This window comes from Gobio gobio, assembly GCF_949357685.1.
Source record: "Gobio gobio genome assembly, chromosome: 16".
In the NCBI taxonomy this organism is placed as follows: Eukaryota; Metazoa; Chordata; class Actinopteri; order Cypriniformes; family Gobionidae; genus Gobio; species Gobio gobio.
Genome location: NC_137109.1, coordinates 39,675,542 through 39,695,591, shown reverse-complemented (window position 1 = coordinate 39,695,591; position 20,050 = coordinate 39,675,542). Strand labels below are relative to the sequence as shown.

Genomic DNA, 20,050 nt, shown 5'->3' with positions numbered 1-20,050 from the left:
CATATTAATTATTTGTTTATTATAAGTTAAGCGCGCGCGCGCACTTGACATGGGTGTACGTGACGTCACTCACGGTTGCTGCGCACAGTGCGCAGTTCGTCAGTCAGATCCTGCTAACGGGAGGCCCGAAACCAGCTACGCAAAACATTACCTATTACTCAAACGCAGCCTGCCAAAACTCATACTTTTTATATTTTACATTAACTAAATAGACATTTGTCTATCGCCTGCACGCGTGCGCCTTATCAGCGAGCAGTTCACGCAAATTGACCAGCTTTAACATCAGCCAGTCAATCTGTCATTAGCATGGTTAGCATGCTAACCTTATGACAGAGTGCATTCGACTGTTTTGAGGTTCACCAAACGACAAGAAATCACCACAAACGGTGAGGAATTTCATATTTTTCATCTATACATACATTAGAGGTTAAAGTTAATTAATTTAGACTTTATCAGATGGTAGGTAGTTTGTTAAGTGTGGCTGTTTACACAGCAAGCTGTTGTTTACCGATCTAATGATTCGTGCAAGATACCGTTTTTGTAAAAGTTCATCGTTTGTTTGTTTTTTCTTTAAATGGTTATTATTTATTAAATGGTTATTATCTTGTTAATACAATATTTACGTTAATACTAGAGAATGGAGGTGCTGGGCAAATGTCAAAAATACCAGACCCCTGTCGCGCATTTAGTCTGTCAGTGTCTATCAGTCTAGCGTCAGTGTTTACATTTTGTCGTGCTTGATGGGAAATTATGATAAAGGATAACCGTTTATAATAACCTGAAAACAGTATAAAAACAGTTCATATGTACAGAGTGCTTAAGAAGCCACACGAAGAGAGATAAACATTAAAATTTCTCTTTTGTGTAAGGTCGGGTTTGCCTTAGTCACCAAGTAATTGTCTTAGTTGTCTCTTCAATTTGAGCGTTTTTATGTGGGAAATGCAAAGGGGACATAAAATGGGCATGACCCTTAGGGATTTTTCCATTTAAAAAAAACAGTGCACATGACTGGGATGAGAGCCGTTTTGCCAACAGGATAAAGGCCTCTTCCGTTTTCTTGTTTTGCTTCTGCATGTGTGCCTGAAGGTCTGCTCGTGATCTTTGTAAGAATATTAATGTTTTACCATGCCGACTGAAAAGGCATCAGATGATACCCGCTTGGCCTAATAACCAAAGTTATCACATGATTGTAAAGTGCATATGCCTTTGGGAGATTTGTACATTCTAATTCCTAAATGTTACATATTGCATTTACTAATGGCTTTTTTTCTTTTCTCAGGCTGTGACGTCACTCAAGGTCATCAGCAGGGGCGCAGTGGATAAGTTCGGTTCTGACACAGAGGAATGAGTCATGACCTCTGTGGTGATAGTAGATGGTGGAGGGAATATATTGGAGTATGTCACAGGAGATGAGGAAGCACAGCAGGTGAAGTCCGCACACTCATATTAGAGTCGCAACTTAAGCATGAACTACGTTAAAATTCAGCATTTTAAGGTGTTTATTGTTTTTTTGTTTGTTTGTCTTGCCAGGAGGTTTGTCCTGATGGAGTGGATTCTGACGGAGAAAAGCACTGTCCTGCAGTGATAGTGGAGCAGGTGAATAGTGCTGATTTGGAGCAGTGCTATGCTGCACAGGTGTTAGTCTATGACGATCAGAATACCTACCTGGTGCAGGATGTTGCTGAGGAGCAAATTGTGGAGACTGAGTTGCAGGAGATGGCAGCAGGTGAGCAGTAATTCAACAGTTCGTAGAGAGGACCGCATTTCCATGCAAGGGAAAATGTTATTATGCATCTGCTTGGAACACCAATATGAGGTAGTCAAAAGGCACACATTTTGAACAATAGACCTGATTCTGAAAACTCAGAAAAAACATGATTTCATGGACTTTGGATTTTCTTGTATACCACTAAACATGATGGTGTAATTTTAGATGAATTTCCAAATATGCCTAATGTTTTTTAGGAGTCTGAGTTGCTGCTTTTTTAAGATTTCATTTAACAGCAGGAACAGCTAAAGTGAGACATCTTGTGGCGGTTTTGTGGAAATTATAAAAGACACAAAGAAGAATTTGTGTAGGGAAAAAAATGAAAAGGGTAAATTGGATTATACAAACGTTGTAAACAATAATTTTATACTATTTTGTGTGTATTCGCTGTGCTCAGGGATACGAAATGCAATATTGGCTGTCCAGTATATTATTTACCTTTTTATAGATTGTAGAAAGGCAGTGTAGTCTTTGTAACCAGAGACTGAGAGAGACATGATGCAGAGATTATTAGTCATTTGTATATGTCAAGAAGTCTGCAGCAGCTGGCAAGACTACTCAGTTTGTTTCACAATCTGAACACCAGTTCGATTTACTCTAAAAAGTTAGTAAACAATAAAAAAAAATACATAACTCATCACAATAGAGTATCACGTGATTTTATGTAATAAGCGCTGGGCTCATGATAATGTGAAGGATGCAAAAGTGCTTGACAACCAGGAAGTGAAAAGCTGTCGTTAACCCGTGCGCCAAGTTTAAGTAATATTAAATAATTTCTTGCTATTTTGTTTTAGCGACACGTTTATTTTGTGTTCGTAGAGTAATATGTGACATTGGTGTCGTGTGTTTATTACAGTTTGTTTAGAGTCGGTTGGAGAAATGATTTACTCTAGCGGATTGATGCTGGTTGTCAGAAACCAGGAAGTGCGTTTGTTTTCTTTTTTGCGTCTTGGCCACGTTATCTGATATATTGTTTATAACATGTTTTTCTGTTTAATATGTTTTTTTGTTAAAGCATGGGGCTTAAAATGTTTTACAGCAGCAGTTTAATATTAGTACGATTGTTTAAATCAAAGAACGGTGCTGTTTTTTTATTGATGTCTTTCTGGATTAAAGCAGGCGATAATTAACAGTTTTGTTGCGGGATATTTTTAAAGGATAACGGGTGCCGTTATGCTTTTTGGTCATTAAAAGTGGCACGCAAGAACTCTTGACAGCTTTTGTTTTTATGAGACTTGGTCGAGGCGGTTGCATGAAACGTAGCAAACGAGTGGTTTTATAAACAAATAACGTTTCGACTGATTTACTGTGAGGTAGTGAAGTATTTAAATGCTTTCGCTGGGTGAAATATATCACATAAGGTTAAAAATATGCTTTTCGTTTAGTCGTTAAGTTTAGTGCGGAAGTGTACAGGCGTTTTAGGTCGTTGAGTGACAGGACGCCTGGCCATTCAGCGCTTAGCATTAAGCTGCAGTGTAGCCAATGAGCACATCGAATTGCAAATATATTTTTCCTTTACCGCCAATTTTATGAGTTTATGTACAGGAGAATATTTATGAACAATAATGCTCTTTTAATCAAAAGCAAGCTCAATTTCTAATCTTCTGTATTCGTTTTGGCCCTGTAACATGTTGTTTCCATAACAACCTTAAATTGTAAAAACGCTTTTGTATTGTTTAGAACATTGTAAATTATAGTATGTATGGCATTTATTTGTTTGTATCAGAATCTGCTTGTTTTATTATTAGCAAACCTGGAAAACATCACTCTTTGTCCTCTTTTTTTTAGTGGAGGTCTCAGTACATGATAAAACTATTGAGGCAGCCGAAGCTCTGCTCCACATGGATTCACCAGCCAGTTTGCAGGGGGATCGCAGTACAGGTGTGTGATTTAAAAGCATGTGCACGTTAGCATGTACTTCACTTCTTAATTTGTGATGTAGGCTGTATGTGCTGTCCTAACTTAACAAATTACTACTTAACACATCTGTAAATCATATTTTTATGAAGAGTAACAATAACAATAGATCTCTCTCTCTGCAGAGGAGCTTTTTTCTGAGATGGAGGTGGAAGTGAGAACTGAGGATATGGGACCTGTCGCCAAGGATATTGTTGTCCTGCAGGAGGCAGATTTACTGAAGAAGAAGAAGAGAGGTGAACCACAGTTTGCTATTAAGACCATTAACTGCAGAAACTGAATGCATGTTTTTGTTTATTGCTGTGTATTCTAGTGCATTGCATTCAAAGTGTTAAACTGCACCTGTGCGTAAAGTGCACTTTCAGCTCAATTTCATAATTTCAATTGAAAACTGTGTATTTATATAGAAGAGATTCATTTGTTTTTGTGTGATCTTCACCAGCAGGACGAAAACCCAGAACCCCACGAAATTGCTGTGATGGTTCTCTGGATCTGGTCTATAAGAGGAAATCAAAAGACAGCAAAGGTAAGTGTTTCTGTTTATTTATTCACGCAAGATCCTTTTTTTTTTCTGGTTCCACAAATTTTAATTCCAAGTCTTACAGGCTCAACTACTTACCTGTGGGAGTTCCTGTTGGACCTTCTGCAGGACAAGGAAACCTGTCCAAAGTACATTAAGTGGACTCAGAAGGAGAAAGGCATATTCAAGCTCGTGGACTCCAAAGCAGTGTCTAAATTATGGGGCAGACATAAGAATAAACCTGACATGAACTATGAGACAATGGGGAGAGCACTCAGGTAATGTTTTGTCGGTTACACTTTATTTTAAGGTGTCATTGTTACAGTGTAATTATATATTGAAGTACTGAGAAATATTAATTAACAACATGCACTTACTATAGGATTAGGGTTTGGTTGAGGGTTAGTTGCATGTAATTATTCATAATTTACTGTTATTGTTATATGGTAAGTACATGTAACAAGGACACTGTAAAATAAAGTGTTACCATTTTGTATGTTGTTTTAGATTTATTTAACCAAGGTTATCAGTGCACAGAAAATGATCCAGAACTCTTGTCTTGATTTTTGTTTTTTTGTGTGTGTGTGCGTAGGTATTACTACCAACGGGGCATTTTATCAAAAGTGGAAGGCCAAAGACTTGTGTACCAGTTTAAGGAGATGCCCAAAGACATTGTTTTCATAGATGACGACAATATGGACGACAGCATTGACGAGGGAAAGAGAGAAACTCCAGCCGCATCCAATCGCAGCAATCCAAAAGGCAAAGGGACGCCGGTCTCTTCCTCTGCTTCTGTACCTAAAATCATCAATCTATCCTCAGGACAAGATGCCTTTATGACCGTGCAACAGTCATCCGAAAACATAGCCACAGCCCCTGGGTATGCTATCAAAATGTCTAAATGTTAACCTTTCAACTGCTAATAGTTGAAGTTTTTTAGTATTATTATTAAAGTTTAATTAAATAATTAAAATGGAATCCAGAAAAATGTAAAAACACAACTTGGGGGGGAAAAAAACAATTTCATAGCTTACTGCTTACAACCGCACCTATTACAATGCTTTTTTGCTGTTGTTTGTTTCCAGGACAGTGAGGCTGGCCATGCAAGTTCCCGTTCTCATGACGACACAGGGTCAGAAATTCTCAACAGTAACTGTCAACTCGCCCTCCGTCCGCTCAGTCGCTGGGGGTAACAGCGCAGGCAAAATGGTACTTCAGGCCGTGCCAACGCTAGTGCCTGCTCAGGGGCAAAACGGTGAAAGAATCACCTTGCAGTTCATCACCCTTCCCACCATGCCCGGCAAACCCGGCACTCCCATCACTCTGAGCACATTCTCCCCGGTCTCCGTGCCTACCAGCAACGCCCAAGTCTTGAAGCTCGCCGTCCCCACCAACATCACCACGTCCACCTCCACAGCTCCTGTGACCGTGGTGACCTCGCAGCCAGGGGTGACCGCGGGGCCGAACGTACAGCCAGCAATGTCTTTAAAGGATGTGACTATTATTAAGGTTGAATCTGCTGATGTTTCCGTGGATCAGACAGTTAACTCTGCTGCAGAGAACACGCCGAGCACACAGACAAACCCCACGACCACGCAGAGCTGAGCAAACATCAAATGTCACTGCACTTACTCACAGGAACCGACATCAACACTTGTGATACAGATACAAATTAAATGAGTGACATTAAGACTGGCTGTCTTCTGTCAAACGGATGAAACCAGCCCTACAGCTCAGATGCCTGTTCACACTCTACACTATATCCACCATGTGTAGCCTCAAATCTGGATTTTTAGACTTTTTTTCTTCTTACATAAATCAATTCAAATCACGCTTTGTTATAGCATATCTGTGCTGTGATGCTGTAGGAACGAACCTCACGTGGTGCTAAAGATTGAGATTAAGTCACATGGGTGAAGAGAAACCTGGTCATTTGGAGCATAAAATAATCTGTGCATAGATGTACCTTTGCGGTAGTTAATGATAAATAAAACAAGCAGCCTTAGGTCAGCTTTTTCCTCCAATTACTAAAAGTAATTGATTGTGCTTTGTGTAAATATGATTTTGTTTTTTTTTATATTTTGTACCAGGAAATGTTTTTTTGTTTGTTTGTTTTTTACAGTTCAAAAGAAACTGTTTTCTGAAGGACATACAAATAATTTTTTTCCCCTGTTATTTTTAAAATCTCATTTCTGTGCATTTATCACTGATTTTTATTTTGCAGATCATGTTTTGTTTTTCACTTGTACAAAAAAGGGAAAGAATGTCTGAGACAGTATATTGAATATTCAATATATGAAGCATATATTTTGTTGTATTCTTATCCTAAAAATGTATCCAAGTAGATTTAAATATAGAGAATTATACAAACAGATGGTTCAATGATTTTGTTCTTTCTTTCATTAATGTGCAAAGGGTTCCTTGGTTTCATTAGTCCTCACAGAGTTCCCACAGTCATGGAAAAAAATAATAATGGAATTTAAGTCAGTAAAAATGGAACAATTATAAGTTTCTTTTAAGTATGGTCAGTTCTTAAGTATTTCTTAAGTTAAAAAATACTCTACTTTATTAAAAAAAATCACAATTACATGGTAAAAGGATGGAAATTCATTGGTCAAAGTGTAGGCATGAAGTTTAATATCTGTCAGTTATAAAACAATGGTACACAACCAAGAAAATCTGAAACTTTCCCTGAATATACAGTTTGATATTCAATTTATATTGTAGAGACTTTAATCTGTGGCATGTACTAGGTTTACTGGAGAGCATTTTACTATGTTGGTAATTTTGAACAAAGCCTTGCTCTGCATTTCCATTAATTAGTTCAAGAGGAATTTGGGCCAGAATAGGTTGGCTTTGATGGATGACAATCTTTTAGGGGTGTAACGGTACACAAAACTGACGGTTCGGTACGTACCTCGGTTTTGAAGTCACGGTTCGGTACAGCAGTTTTACAAAATTGCTTTTTATTTATTTTTATTGTGGTTTACTGGAAGAAAAAAAGTGTCTGTCCTTAAATGAATTAAATTATAACTAAAAGTTTATTAAAGATAATGCTGTAAACTATAGGGAGCCCTTCCTTGCACATTAATATTAAAGGTTATCAACAGAGCCCAAACTATTAGCCTAAATTCAGTTATTTATTTTTAGGTATAATAATCAACACTCAAATAACATAGTACCCAAACATGTTAACTTCACATAAGGCAGTTTTTGCAATAACTTCAAAATCTAATTATAAAATAGATTTTTATCCAATTAGTTGTTGAAGTATATTCATTTATACACAGTGTCTGTCATTTTCATGACAGGTTTATTTAAACATACATGATATAATCAAGACATCGCTAACAGGTTAAGCAGAATATTATGAATATATAGGCTGATAAAGTGTAGGGTGACTATATTTTGGTTACCGAAAACCAGGACACTCGGCCCGGCAATGAGATACTCAAATGATACTCGAAGTTTACTCAAAGATTCCTTATTAATTTAAAGAATGCCCCCTCTGTATGGATAGACAATTGTTACATTAGGGACAGGACTTGAAAACAGGACATGTCCTGGGAAAACAGGACGTTTGGTCACCCTAATATAGTGCATATATTTAGTGAAAGAGTTGATTTCTCTAGTGAATACAATTCTGTGGACACTGAATGAGTAAATGTGATGCTACATGACATTGTTTAGTTTACAAGCAGTTATATTGAGGTTTCCGCATTTGCAACACTGATTGAGTGATTACACCACATATGAAACGTGACAGTAAGTTGTAATGTATCCTCAACATACCTTCAGATGTTCATTCATGTTTATTCTTTAGGAAGAGATGATCACGTTCACGCATGCGTCGCGCAGCCGCTTGAACTGTGATCAGTCACGCCACATTAAAGAGCGCCAAAACGGCATTTATCTTTTGAATTTTGTGATAAAATGGACTGAATACTTAATATGTTCGTGTGGGAACTCGGATTGAACTGTGTTCTGTGCTTAAAACAAGCCGACTGTTAACTGTTAAAGATTGCATTGGAACCGTTCGGTACACGTGCACCGAACCGAAAGCCCTGTACCGAAACGGTTCTGTACGAATACGTGTACCGTTACACCCCTTCAATCTTTGCATCTGGAATTCCGGATCATAAAAGATTTCACCTATACAAGGACAAATTTAAAAGGCAGTGTGAAGTTGTGTAAATGTGAGTTTTTTTGGGTCAATTCAATATTAATGTAAATATCAGTAATGATATCAAAACTCAAAATAAAGAATAACAAAAAATATGTCTTATGAGCAGGTAAGTAGCTTATATACTGCTGATGTTTTAACTTGTGTTTTAATTGTAACTCTGACAATAGACATAATGATTGTATTCATATCAGATATAGTTGACATTACTAACTTGACTACAAGTTTAGTTTTCTGCTAAGAGGACCACAGTACACTTACAGTGGTGTCAAGAGCCCAAACCGGTTCAGTTTTGCTTGTCATTAAAGAACGAGACCACACATTTTAAGTACACCGTTATGTTTTGTATTATTGGTCAGTGGCAAAGTTTACAGTGCTACTAAAAGAAAAAAGTACAGTCAATGAATAAATAAATATAAACATCCTTTCACTTCTGGAACCTTTTAATTGAGAATGTGCGTCTTCCTGAGATCATACTTAAGCACTTAATAAATGACAGTATATTGCACAACCTCTGTATAACAAACAAGCATGATAATAATTCATCTCCATCAAGGAAAATAAGCACAGGGGTGCATTAAGACTTACATAAGTAAGTAAAAATAAGTTTTATGTGGATAAGATAATTTACATTCTGAGCAATCATACAAACAATGCATTCTCACATTCAGACATGCACACATATGCTCTAAGAATGTTCCGAGCTGCTCTGGATCCCTATTGGAGAGAACGAATGATTGACAGCTACATGAGCCTATGAGGCTGCTGACTGAAGCTAAGGTCACACACCAGTGATAGATGATCAGAGGGGTAATGGTACGACGGAAGCCGGTCCGGCCCAATCTGCTCTTCACTTGGTATCTTCAGCACAGCGTCCACCTGGAGCGCTCTTTCCGAGTACCAAATGTAGTCCAATGTGGAGCAGCTCTCTCCGCTCGGTCGGATCTTCCAGCTGGTGTAGGGCGGCTCTGTTGTCCCATCCTCACTCAGACACTTGTAAGCGCTGTCTAGCCCCAGTGGAGAAGTCATAAAGCGCCTGTACACTTCCTCACTTGGCTCCGCGTTAAAATCCCCACATACCACCAATGGAATACCAGCTTCACTTTCCCCAACCCTAGTCCGGTTTTCCTGATCCATCTCTGGGTACGACTGTGCGGTTATGTCGCGGAGTTGCTGGAGGAGATGAGCCCCCTGTGCACTACGAAACGCCTCCCAGCCGCTCCGTGCTTTTAGGTGCGTTACTGCCACACAGAAGACTCGTCCTGTAAGCCTGCAGCGAAGCGTTACTACGATGGCCACCTGGTTGGTTTTGAGCATCATGGCCGAGAGTCTGAGGTGAGAGGTGTGGAGCAGCTGGAAGCGACGGCGGTTGAAGAACAGAGCGCAGCCATCAGGGCCGTTGTTATTGAGAACGTCCAGGCAGGGGGAGCACGGCTTGGGGCAGAAGCTGCTCTGGTAGCCCAAGCTGGCAAGCACAGGCTGGAAAGTGTCGAAGTAGTGGTCCACCTCCTGCAGGCACAGCACATCTGGCTTGTAGGTAAGGATCTCTTCCAGTATGAGATACTTCCTCTCAGACCAGTTCAACGCCTCCATCGGACAGCGCACAAAACCATCCTTGCCCTCACCCAGAGCTGCAGAGACACAAGAAAAATGAAGAATGTTTACATCACACCTTTTAAGCATCATATGCTAGCATTGCAGTTAAAGGTGAAGATTAATATAAAGATTAAGCAAAGGGTTTTTAAACCGGGGCCGCAAGAGGGTGCTAGGGTCTCCTCAGGAATTTGGAAAATAATAATAATAATAATAAATATATATTTTTGGCTTTCAAAGACAACTGGTTAACTTTATTTTTATTTTTTAAAAAGCAATAATTTTAAAATAATTACATTAGTTGACTTGTTACATGTTTTCTAAATACAGTAGTATAGAGGCGGAAGTTATAGAGATTTAATATCTTATTTTATGTATATTACTTTATGCATGTATGTATTTATGCATGTCCACTACCATTGGCACCAGAACTGTTGTTTTTAAAGAAACAAATTAATACCTCAGCAAGTGTGCATTAAATTGATCAAAAGTGACATTGTTACAAAAAAAATAAATAAATAAAATAAATGCTGTTCTTTTGAGCTTTATATTCAGTGATAATAATAACAAATGTATCTTGAGCAGCAAATCAGTATATTAGAATGATTTCTGAAAGATCATGTGACACTGAAGACTGGAGTAATTCAGCCTTTGAATTATATGTATTAATGCTTTTTGGAGAAAATGTATTTGTATTATTATTTTGTAAACAATATTTTCAGTTCATATTTTAATAATGTTCTTTAGTACAGTGACAATATAAATTTTTTTTGGTAAACTTTGGAAAGAAACTTGTGTAATACATCTTTTAGTTATATTTTAGGAAGAGGGTTGTATTAAAAGTGTAAAACCCCTGCCTCTACCACTTGTGAATGAACTACTAATCAAAAACTTGATACAAGCAGACAGACTCTGTACCTTGTGCTAAGATGTTCCACTGCATGATGCGGAGGGGAGCATTCTGCAGCGAGCAGGCTCTGGTCATAACAAAGTCTCTGTGCAGTCGAGGGGGCCGGTTCCTTAAAACATCCTCGCATTCACGCAACAGCGCATCTGGGTCGGCCTGCTCGTACTCGTAGTCGTCAGGATCCACATATGGGTCTGACAATGCAGTGCTGCTCAAAGTCTGAGCCACAGTACTGAAGAGTCTTCTACTGCTGCTGCTGCTGCTACTGCCCATCTGACACACTGCAGACACACACACACACAAAACATGTTACACACACTCTGGCATAGTTGTAGAGTAGTTTGACATATAGGTATATTATAGGTGCTTTAATGGGTCCCTTTAATGGTCCTGCAGTGTGACAAATTAATTTTAATTTGTAATGGATGGATATTTGATACCTCACAGAAATTTGGAAAAGCAAGAATCAGCCATGCAATCTTGTGAACTTATCAATGCTTTTACATTGAGAAGTTCACAAGATTGCATGGTTGATTCTTTTGGGAACCTGAGAGATGTCTGTGACTTTTGAAGACTCAAAACAAGCATCTGTCTGGACTTGTTTTGAGTCTTCAAAAGAGGTTCAACTTGATACAAATCACTTATAAACATTCTTGCAGTTTGTTGTCAAGGCAATATTTCATTAACCTCATTATCGAATCAAACCTTAATGGAAACAAAGACATTTGATGCTAGTTACAGATAGTTCTGTAAATTATTCATCTTATTAATAGACAATGGGTCATGTCATGTGTCTGTCATGACAACTCAGCCTTCCAGACACAATATCAAGAACAAACTGTTCACCTTCCTGTTGACAAGAAACAGCTAACTTTATTAGTGCCGTTTGCACTAGATTCACTATTACTGTTGCTCATATATCGTCCCTTGGTGCATATTAACAAACATGTCTGATACCTCAAATCATGCAGCTTGTTAAGGAGAGGTTTTATATTACTTTAATAAGCAACTCACAAGACAAACATTTTTGTCTTGCAGACATAAAAAGCTCCTCTTTTGACTCCTTTGGCCTAGACAAAGGAAACAACCACTTAACAACCACCCAGAATACTCTAGCACACACTAAAAAAACCACCCAGAAACATTAGCAACAGCATAGCAGAGTCTTGGCAACCACCAAAAACATAGTAGAATCAGTAGCATGCTTTGCATGACTAAGCGGCACACATTTTCATCATCTTAATTACCATTTACACTACCATTCAAAAGTTTTTAAAAGAAATGTATACTTTTATTCATCAAAAAGACATTTATAATGTTACAAGAATATATATATTTCAATAAATGCTGCTCTAGTCATCAAAGAATCCTAAAAGAAATCAAGATTTCCTCATTTCCACATTGATGATAATAAATGTTTCTTGAACATATTATAATGATTTCTGAAGGATCATGTGACACTGAAGACTAGAGTAATGATGCTGAAAATTCAGCTTTGATCACAGGAATAAAGATTTCCATTGAAATGTATTAAAATAGAAAACAGTTATTTTAAATAGTTGAACTTCACAATATTGCCGTTTTACTGTATTTTTGATCAAATAAATACAGACATGGTGAGAATAAAATTAAAAACATTACTTTACATTAAATGCATGTTTAAACTAAACAGTAAACACACTGATGTCCATTCATTCATCTCATCTGATTCCATCCTGTTCCACCTCGGTCTCCTCCTTTACCTCCACAAGAAAATGAACTACACCCAGTGTCTCTCTAGTTATATTTATGTGGTTGTTTATGTCTTCGTCATATCGGAAAGTATAATCTTGATATTATTTATATGTGACAAGTAAAGATTTTCCATTTATCAATGGAATAGTCCAGTACTGAATACTCAGGGCTGTTCATGGGTAAGGTTGGTCATTGCTTAGTAATCGTTTAAACCACACAGACCCATACAATTTAAACCATCCAATTCCATTTTAAATTCGCAGGCCACATGCATCTCTTGTATCAGCATTAAAAGATTTAAAAAAAAGAGTTTAAACTCACCCTCTCTAAACATATCTATCTAATTCAGGATCTATGGTCCATGCGGTCACTAAGGTCAAATATTTGTCTAAAACATTTAGAAACATGTTCTTCTTTAAAACTACCTTATTATTTCCTTGTCCACTGAATGTCTCCGATCCAGTTGGTGAACTATGGGCACAATCCTCTATGACTTTGAGGGAGTAATCCAATGACGATCCAGTGTCCGGTCAGTGGGTCAGTGTATGATACAAGTTGATAGAAAGAGAGAACACTAGCATCCACCCTGTGAGCTCTTTCGTATGCGAAGATTCTGGGGGCTGCGGATGTGACAGTGTGTGTATCTGAGTGTGTGTGCCTACACAAAGGGGTTCCTGAATGAACCAGTGTGTCTGTGCTTCCCCTACCATTCATTCTGAACAATGACTCATATGAAAATCACGAGAGGGACCCGATGCATGCCTTCACACACACGTGCACACTGCACACACAGCCATGCACGTGGGTAATGAGAACAGTTCAGGCTTAATTTAATCTATGGATTGAGGAAGACAGTGTGGCTCATTTGTCTGGTATGTAATAAGCTCACAATATTTCACTAACATTTTACAATAAAGTCACAATTCATACCATGAACAAAAAAATGAGGCTTGGTAAAACTATTGCATGTGAGAATTAGTGACCAAATATGAAGCTATTCTCTGTTTAACAGAAACGCTGACAACCTCTTTAGGTATGAAGATGATGCACAGCACACCAACCTAAAACTATGCCTACATATCCAGTTCAGTCATGAAACTCTAGAGGGCACAGGCTGAGGTCATTTACATGCAGTCTGCACTATTCACATCATTACGCAGGACACAAGCTGATTGGCTTCTGCTGATCCTGCAGCCAATGCTCAACATTTAAATAGTCTGGTTTATTGTTTACCGTAAGCTAGTCCTGCAGCTCCTTATCAGAGTTAATCTGAACCCCTCCACCTCCCCCAGCTCCACCTGCCTAGATTTGCTACATGATTTATGTATGTCTATTTACAGCAGTAGGATATCTTACATGCTCTCAATCAGGGCCATCACTTGAGGGGTGAAAGGTGGTGACGATTCAAAGGGCCCCCGGGCCCCGTATTGCTAAACCTATTCTAAGAGTTGCCATTACTGAAATTCCATTTAATGAGAAGCTACACCTTGGACCAGGGCCATAATCAACATAGACATTGGGAGACACGCACACCCCAATATTTTGTCTAGTAGGCTAGTCAATCACCGTTGATTTTTCAGTGGCTTTTTAATTTTTTTTATTTGACCTTTGGGCCAAGCCAATATTAAATACTTGCTTACATCCTTGCCTTTGGATACTATGGTACATATATTTGCTGGGAAAAATAACATTCCAAATCCAAATTTTACCATTTACAATCATCAAAATACTACAGTCCCTCACTGTTTATATTTCAGCTATTACTGTCGCTGCTTTTGCTTATTGAGTCAAAATGACATAACATCCCGGATCTTGTCCTTACCCAGGTCAAATCCCTTACACAAGAGAAGTCCTTTGTTCACACGGAGCTGGAATAACTTATCTGTTTGCTGGTTAACAACAACTTTTGGTTTAAAGTTTCATGCGAGTGTCACTTTCCATCTTTCATTAGCTAAACAAAGACACGTCTATTAACATTGTCCTTACAGTTTAATGCAAATTTTTTAGTTTAATGAATGTAACACAAGTCAAGAGTGCATATTCTCACTCTGACAAGAAAGGAAAAACTCAATGTTCAATATGGGAGCTGTTTAGGCTGCACAGTCCACTGACCTTTAGCAGGACTATCAAGTTACCTTGAATGCACACTAGATCCAAGTACAGAACACCAATCTCAACAAACAACATTAAGAAAAACTAAATACAATAGTACTAAAACAATATTATATAGGCTATCAATTTTTCTTAACACAAAAACAGTACTACAATCTAAAACCTCTTAATTTGTGTTGTTGTTATTGTTAACTAAAAATAATAACAATTTCCGGGTAATTGAAATAAAGCTAAAATAAAATATAAATAAAATAATTAAATAGATAACATTAAATATAAACTTCAATGGAAACTAGAAATGTTGCTTGACAGTTGGCAACTAACTGAAATAAGTTTAGGTTATACTAAAATCACTAAGCTGAAATAAAGAATAAAGCTAAATACAACTGTTAAAAAAAAACTAAAACACTGCTCTTCAGAGACAGATTTGTTAGAGAATCAAAAAGGACACTATGAAATGCATCTGAATAAAGATAGTAAAAAAAACTCCTTTATAAACCAAACCAATCAACACAGTTATTAGGGATTTGTTATGGGAAACTGCAGTATGTTACCACACCTCGCTTTCAGGATGTAACTTATGTGACAATTCATCCCTCCCACTGTACATGAGTCATTTGTTATATCATGCGTGTCACGCTGTTATAATGATCACAAAATACATTATTTAATTCAATTTGTGTCCTTTAAGATTCTCCTCAGGACTCTAACACAGCACTACACGAAAGCATAACAACTTAATTTACTCAAACCCGAAAGGATTTTGGGCGGCATATGAGCATTCCGAGGTAGCTCACGTTAACCCACTTGGTTATGAGACGCAACCGCAGTCTTACATGTGGTGAAATCTTAAATGAAATTACCTTGTAAAGAACCGAGAAGAACGGGTGATGAGTTGGACCTGGTCGGAGGAGGATGGACACCGCTGAGTCGTGAACTCGAAAGGCTGCTTTTCTTCAGCGGACTGGATATCTTTGGATGTGTCCCCAGTGATGATAGACAGACTGCGGCCAGGTCTCGATGAAACAGAGATGAACAGCGCCGGGCGGGATGCATTATTAGTATTATTCTTAAGTTGGCAGTCCCTCGAACCGCGGTTAAAATGATTCGCTATAGCAAGTTATGGTATGGCTAAAGAATAAATAAGTTTACTAACCTATATAACACTTGTAAAATACAGTTGGACATTACTTAGACATGTTTCGTTGTCTTTTAGCTGTACGGAAAAATGCCGGTAGAAGTGTCATCCTATTCCAGGATGACACGTGAGCTATATTTTTGATAGGGGAGTTTAGTAGATTGAGTCTTCATGTACTAAAATAACATAATATATTAAGTTATTATCTATATGAAATATTAATGTTACAATTAAAAGTTTAACATTTTAAACAAATTTAAAACGCGTTTAAGGAAAGATACAAAATAGCAACACGTTGTAACATGATATTCACCTACGCAACAATGAATGGTTTAGCCCTACTGTCAAAGGACACCCCGCGCTACGCATAGGTGCTACCGAAGTAAAAGCCAGACAATGGGAGGGACTTTGAGCTACTCCGGCCAATCAGAGTCGAAAGTGCGAAGACGAACGGAATATTTCGTCATCATTGACGTACATTGTACGGGTTTCCAAGATCAAACGCACAATCCATATTTGGTTACATATTTTCTTTTCATAGCAAGAATTACCTGGTAAAAAGAATTACTCGTAGTTTACCTTTTAGATACAACAATGGCTGAACGTATTACATCTTTAATAAAGCGAAAGGCCATCGTTCTGTTAAAATATGTAAATATAAAATGTGTGTGTACAGATTGAATTTGCAGTGGGAAATGAGGGACAAATTACTGCATAATACAAATAACCAGAGTTGCATGTAATCTGGATTATGTAATCAAATTCCAAAAATTAAGTAGGATACTTAATTTGATTATATTAAATGTTTAAATACTCGTAATCAGACTCCAGTTGCTTTTTTATTGATTACATGTTATTCTCACAATGGCAGTCATAGTATTATATTCTATTATATATATACTATATTATATAATATTCATAATTCATTGATTCTTCCTATACTTCTTTATCTTTTAAGTTTTCCTTTCTAAAGACGCCTACTGCTTATATGTGTTCAGAAGTTCCTCCAGGTTTGTGGAAATGCACACACAGACCACTGGTCATGTGACTATCATTGAAAACTGAGACCCACACAGCAATTGATCACTGGATTTATAGAAATAATTTCACTTTTAACAAGTGTTTTCTCAGCATTGCATATCTAATCAGCTCCTGATTCATGATTCATTCAATGATTAATTATTGATAATATATTTACTTGAATTATCCCGAGATTTTAATTTGTAAGTTAGGTCGATAATTAAATAAGTAAATAATAAAAAACACAAAAATAATAATAAATAATAAAATTAAGCTCACGGTTCTCTGATGTTGGTTAATATCATGTTATGTCATAATATTTTTTTAATTCTTTTTTTTTTTTTTTTTACGTTTATGATTTAATTACTTAATAGCTTTTCATTAAACTCAGGAACCCCTGCAGTTCCATCACGAACCCCAGTCTGGGAAACCCTGACTTAATATGACATTTAATGCACTTCATGCTGTTGATAACAAAGAATGGAATGTATATATATTTTTTTCTTTTTGTATTTTTATATCAATATGGTACAAGATTATTCTACTCAAATTAATGTGATAAACAATTTAGGTCAAAAGTAATCTAAAAGTAGTTTTACGATTACATTACCTTAAATATGTAATGTAATTGATTACATTACTAATAATTCTTGTCATGTAATTTGTAATCAGTAACCGATTACAATTTGTAAGTAATCCCCTCAGCTCTGCAAAATAACCTATAAGCATAATGTGTTTACATATCAATACTGTGCTGTGTAATACACATACAATTACTGCGCACTGTTTATGCCAGCGGTGGTTTTGCTCATGAACATAGTATTGATTAGATTATGACAACAACATGGCTGGTTGGTATTTTCATACAAAATTACACTTCAAAAGAAGGGTTTCACAAATCGCCAGTGACAGCGTGTTCCAATCAGACAAGGTCATACTGAGAACCATAGTGGAATACATGATTAGAAGTGAATAGTAAATAAACAAAAGAGAGAGAAAAAGTAATCATTAACAGAACAGGCTTTTAGAAGACCAAAGGTCATGTATGTCTAACATCAAGTACAACGTGGCTAAAAGTCCCCTGAGGTAAAAGGTCACTTTGATTTTTAGGGGCCTAAAATTAGGGTCAAAGTTGAAAAATACTTGTAGTAAGTACAGAGTTTTCCATAATACATAAGTAATAGATTTAGGTCTTAACAACTCATGTTTGTTAATACTTAATCAAGGATCATTAATCACGTTTACGTTTTTGTCCCTCATTTTTCTCTAACTGATGTGGTGGATCTGCAAACAATGGATTATTGGGTGTCATTTTATAAAATGTATGAGACAAATAGAAAGTTCAATCAGGATGATCCAGAATTGGTAATTTTTTTCTCCTCATTTGGAGCCACCTGATCAGCAAAAATGAGAAATCCTGTGAAAAGACTGTCAGTCCAGAATGGATCAAAAAACAGTCCATTTTGTTCTGAATAGAAGATCTGAAGCCAGACCTGATCTCCTTTGTGCAGTCTCAGTATTGTTGATCCTGAGGCCACATCGTAGTTTCCTGTGTTAGCGTCAAATGTTCTGATCTTGTACTGGCCATTGTGAACAAGCCCAATGGCCAGGTGTTTGTTAGCCAACGTGATGTCGTATGTGAAGTAATACACACCAGGAATTGCACAGTTAAACTTGCCACTGGTGGCATTGTAATGGCCACCCTCATTCATTAAAATCCGGTTAAAGCGAATGGGCGTGCGTTCCTTGGGATAGCTCTTGGTTACCGCTACTGAGAAAGCAGATCGTGCCTCTGTTCCACAGTCACAGACCCCGGGGGCACCAGTGTTCCCCATATCACCCACCTCTCCTTTGATCCCAAGGACTCCAGACACACCAGGTGGCCCACGCACCCCTTTTAAGCCCCTTGGCCCAGCCTTCCCAACAAGTCCTGGGCGTCCTTGTTGTCCATATTTTCCAGGGTTCCCAGGACGACCCTGTTCACCTGACATTTGAGAATACATATTCACACATTTTTATCACCTAATCTTAAACAACTCACCCATTTGATTTTCATTGGGGTTTTTTTTTTTTATCCAAATGAGATTTTATATTTATACTTGAATATATTTTTAATTGACCTTGAGCTATAGAGATACTATAGATACAAAATGATATTAATAAAAAACAATATAAATCAAAATATCAGATAAAAAAGACAATATATTTTATAAAACTTTTTAAATATTATTTTTAACAGTATTACAGCTGCAACAGATATGCTCTGCTCATATACGGTACCTCTCTCTCCTTTCTCTCCCCTGTCACCATCCTTGCCATCCTGGCCATCAACACCTGGCATCCCCATCTTGCCTACGCTACCACTGGGACCTGCTGTACCTGGACTCCCTGGAGGACCCTGAGGGCCTGGCAAACTGCAGCTAAGCTGAGATGAATGGATGGTGAAGTTGCGACCCTTCTTGGATGAGTCTACAGTCACAGAGAACAGAGATAGCAGGCAAACAGCCAGCGGTAACTGATGCATGATGCAGCTGTGCCTGCAAACAGAGCAGATGGGGCCAGATTTGTGTTCTGGGGAATTTCCATGGATTTCCTGTATATGTATATTCAGAGTTGTGCACAGAAACAAGCACCAATAATCACTATTATATCATTATGTATAAAAAAATGTAACTAGTTATTAATACACATTTAGGATGTAATTAGGTAGTAAATGCAAATAACTGACCAAAGAACACAATTTAACAACACATTTAAAGCATGCATTGGAAAAAGCCCTCACCAGTGGAATGATATTTGCGTTGCAATGCAAAGAAAAGGTCCAGCTGCCCTTTTGGCAAAATCAAAAATAGAGAATATAAACAAGGTTTGTGAAAGATTCTATCTTACATGTCCTCCAAACAACTTTGCAAGCATCCACCCAGTTTTAGCACTGACTCGCTCTGCCAGATAGTTCATCCATGATGTAATTGAACGAATTGTGGGAGGGGATTCATTTGAAAACTTGTCAGACCTTGCAGCCCACAAAACAATGAAAAATGGCTTAATATTATTACATAAAAGCTACAAAAAACAGTTGTGTAAAGTGCCTTTTTACACCAAATACACCCAACACTCCTGAGTATTTGCAAAAGAAATATAGCATGGATTGCATGTTG

At 37.5% G+C, this 20,050-nt stretch overlaps 3 protein-coding genes across 7 annotated transcripts; 1 reads left to right on the top strand and 2 right to left on the bottom strand.

Annotated features, from left to right (window-relative positions):
• The first annotated feature begins 67 nt into the window (after positions 1-67).
• elf2a (E74-like factor 2a (ets domain transcription factor)) lies at positions 68-6,775 on the top strand. Of its 4 annotated transcripts, none has more exons than XM_079838559.1 (9): positions 68-386; positions 1,280-1,426; positions 1,531-1,726; positions 3,557-3,649; positions 3,811-3,921; positions 4,131-4,211; positions 4,291-4,483; positions 4,798-5,085; positions 5,291-6,775. In XM_079838559.1, exons 2-9 carry the CDS (start codon positions 1,352-1,354, stop codon positions 5,808-5,810), a joined length of 1,557 nt encoding a protein of 518 aa, XP_079694685.1. In that variant the 5' UTR covers positions 68-386; positions 1,280-1,351; the 3' UTR covers positions 5,811-6,775. The 4 variants fall into 4 exon arrangements, with proteins under 4 accessions (XP_079694685.1, XP_079694684.1, XP_079694686.1 ...); XM_079838558.1 differs by having other exon boundaries at positions 4,128-4,211; positions 5,291-6,589; XM_079838560.1 differs by lacking the exons at positions 68-386; positions 1,280-1,426; positions 1,531-1,726 and adding an exon at positions 2,463-2,527 and having other exon boundaries at positions 4,128-4,211; positions 5,291-6,589.
• Positions 6,776-8,513: 1,738 nt separating this feature from the next.
• Positions 8,514-16,230, bottom strand: nocta (nocturnin a). Its single transcript, XM_079838555.1, has 4 exons — positions 16,186-16,230; positions 15,598-16,004; positions 10,900-11,169; positions 8,514-10,019 (listed from the first exon to the last, which is right to left on the bottom strand). Exons 2-4 carry the CDS (start codon positions 15,788-15,790, stop codon positions 9,133-9,135), a joined length of 1,350 nt encoding a protein of 449 aa, XP_079694681.1. The 5' UTR covers positions 15,791-16,004; positions 16,186-16,230; the 3' UTR covers positions 8,514-9,132.
• A 1,010-nt stretch (positions 16,231-17,240) lies between these two features.
• Positions 17,241-19,859, bottom strand: c1qtnf2 (C1q and TNF related 2). Of its 2 annotated transcripts, none has more exons than XM_079838557.1 (3): positions 19,675-19,859; positions 19,173-19,429; positions 17,241-18,876 (listed from the first exon to the last, which is right to left on the bottom strand). In XM_079838557.1, the coding sequence occupies exons 2-3, from the start codon at positions 19,414-19,416 to the stop codon at positions 18,239-18,241; spliced, it is 882 nt and encodes a 293-aa protein (XP_079694683.1). In that variant the 5' UTR covers positions 19,417-19,429; positions 19,675-19,859; the 3' UTR covers positions 17,241-18,238. The 2 variants fall into 2 exon arrangements, with proteins under 2 accessions (XP_079694683.1, XP_079694682.1); XM_079838556.1 differs by having other exon boundaries at positions 19,782-19,796.
• Positions 19,860-20,050: the final 191 nt, after the last annotated feature.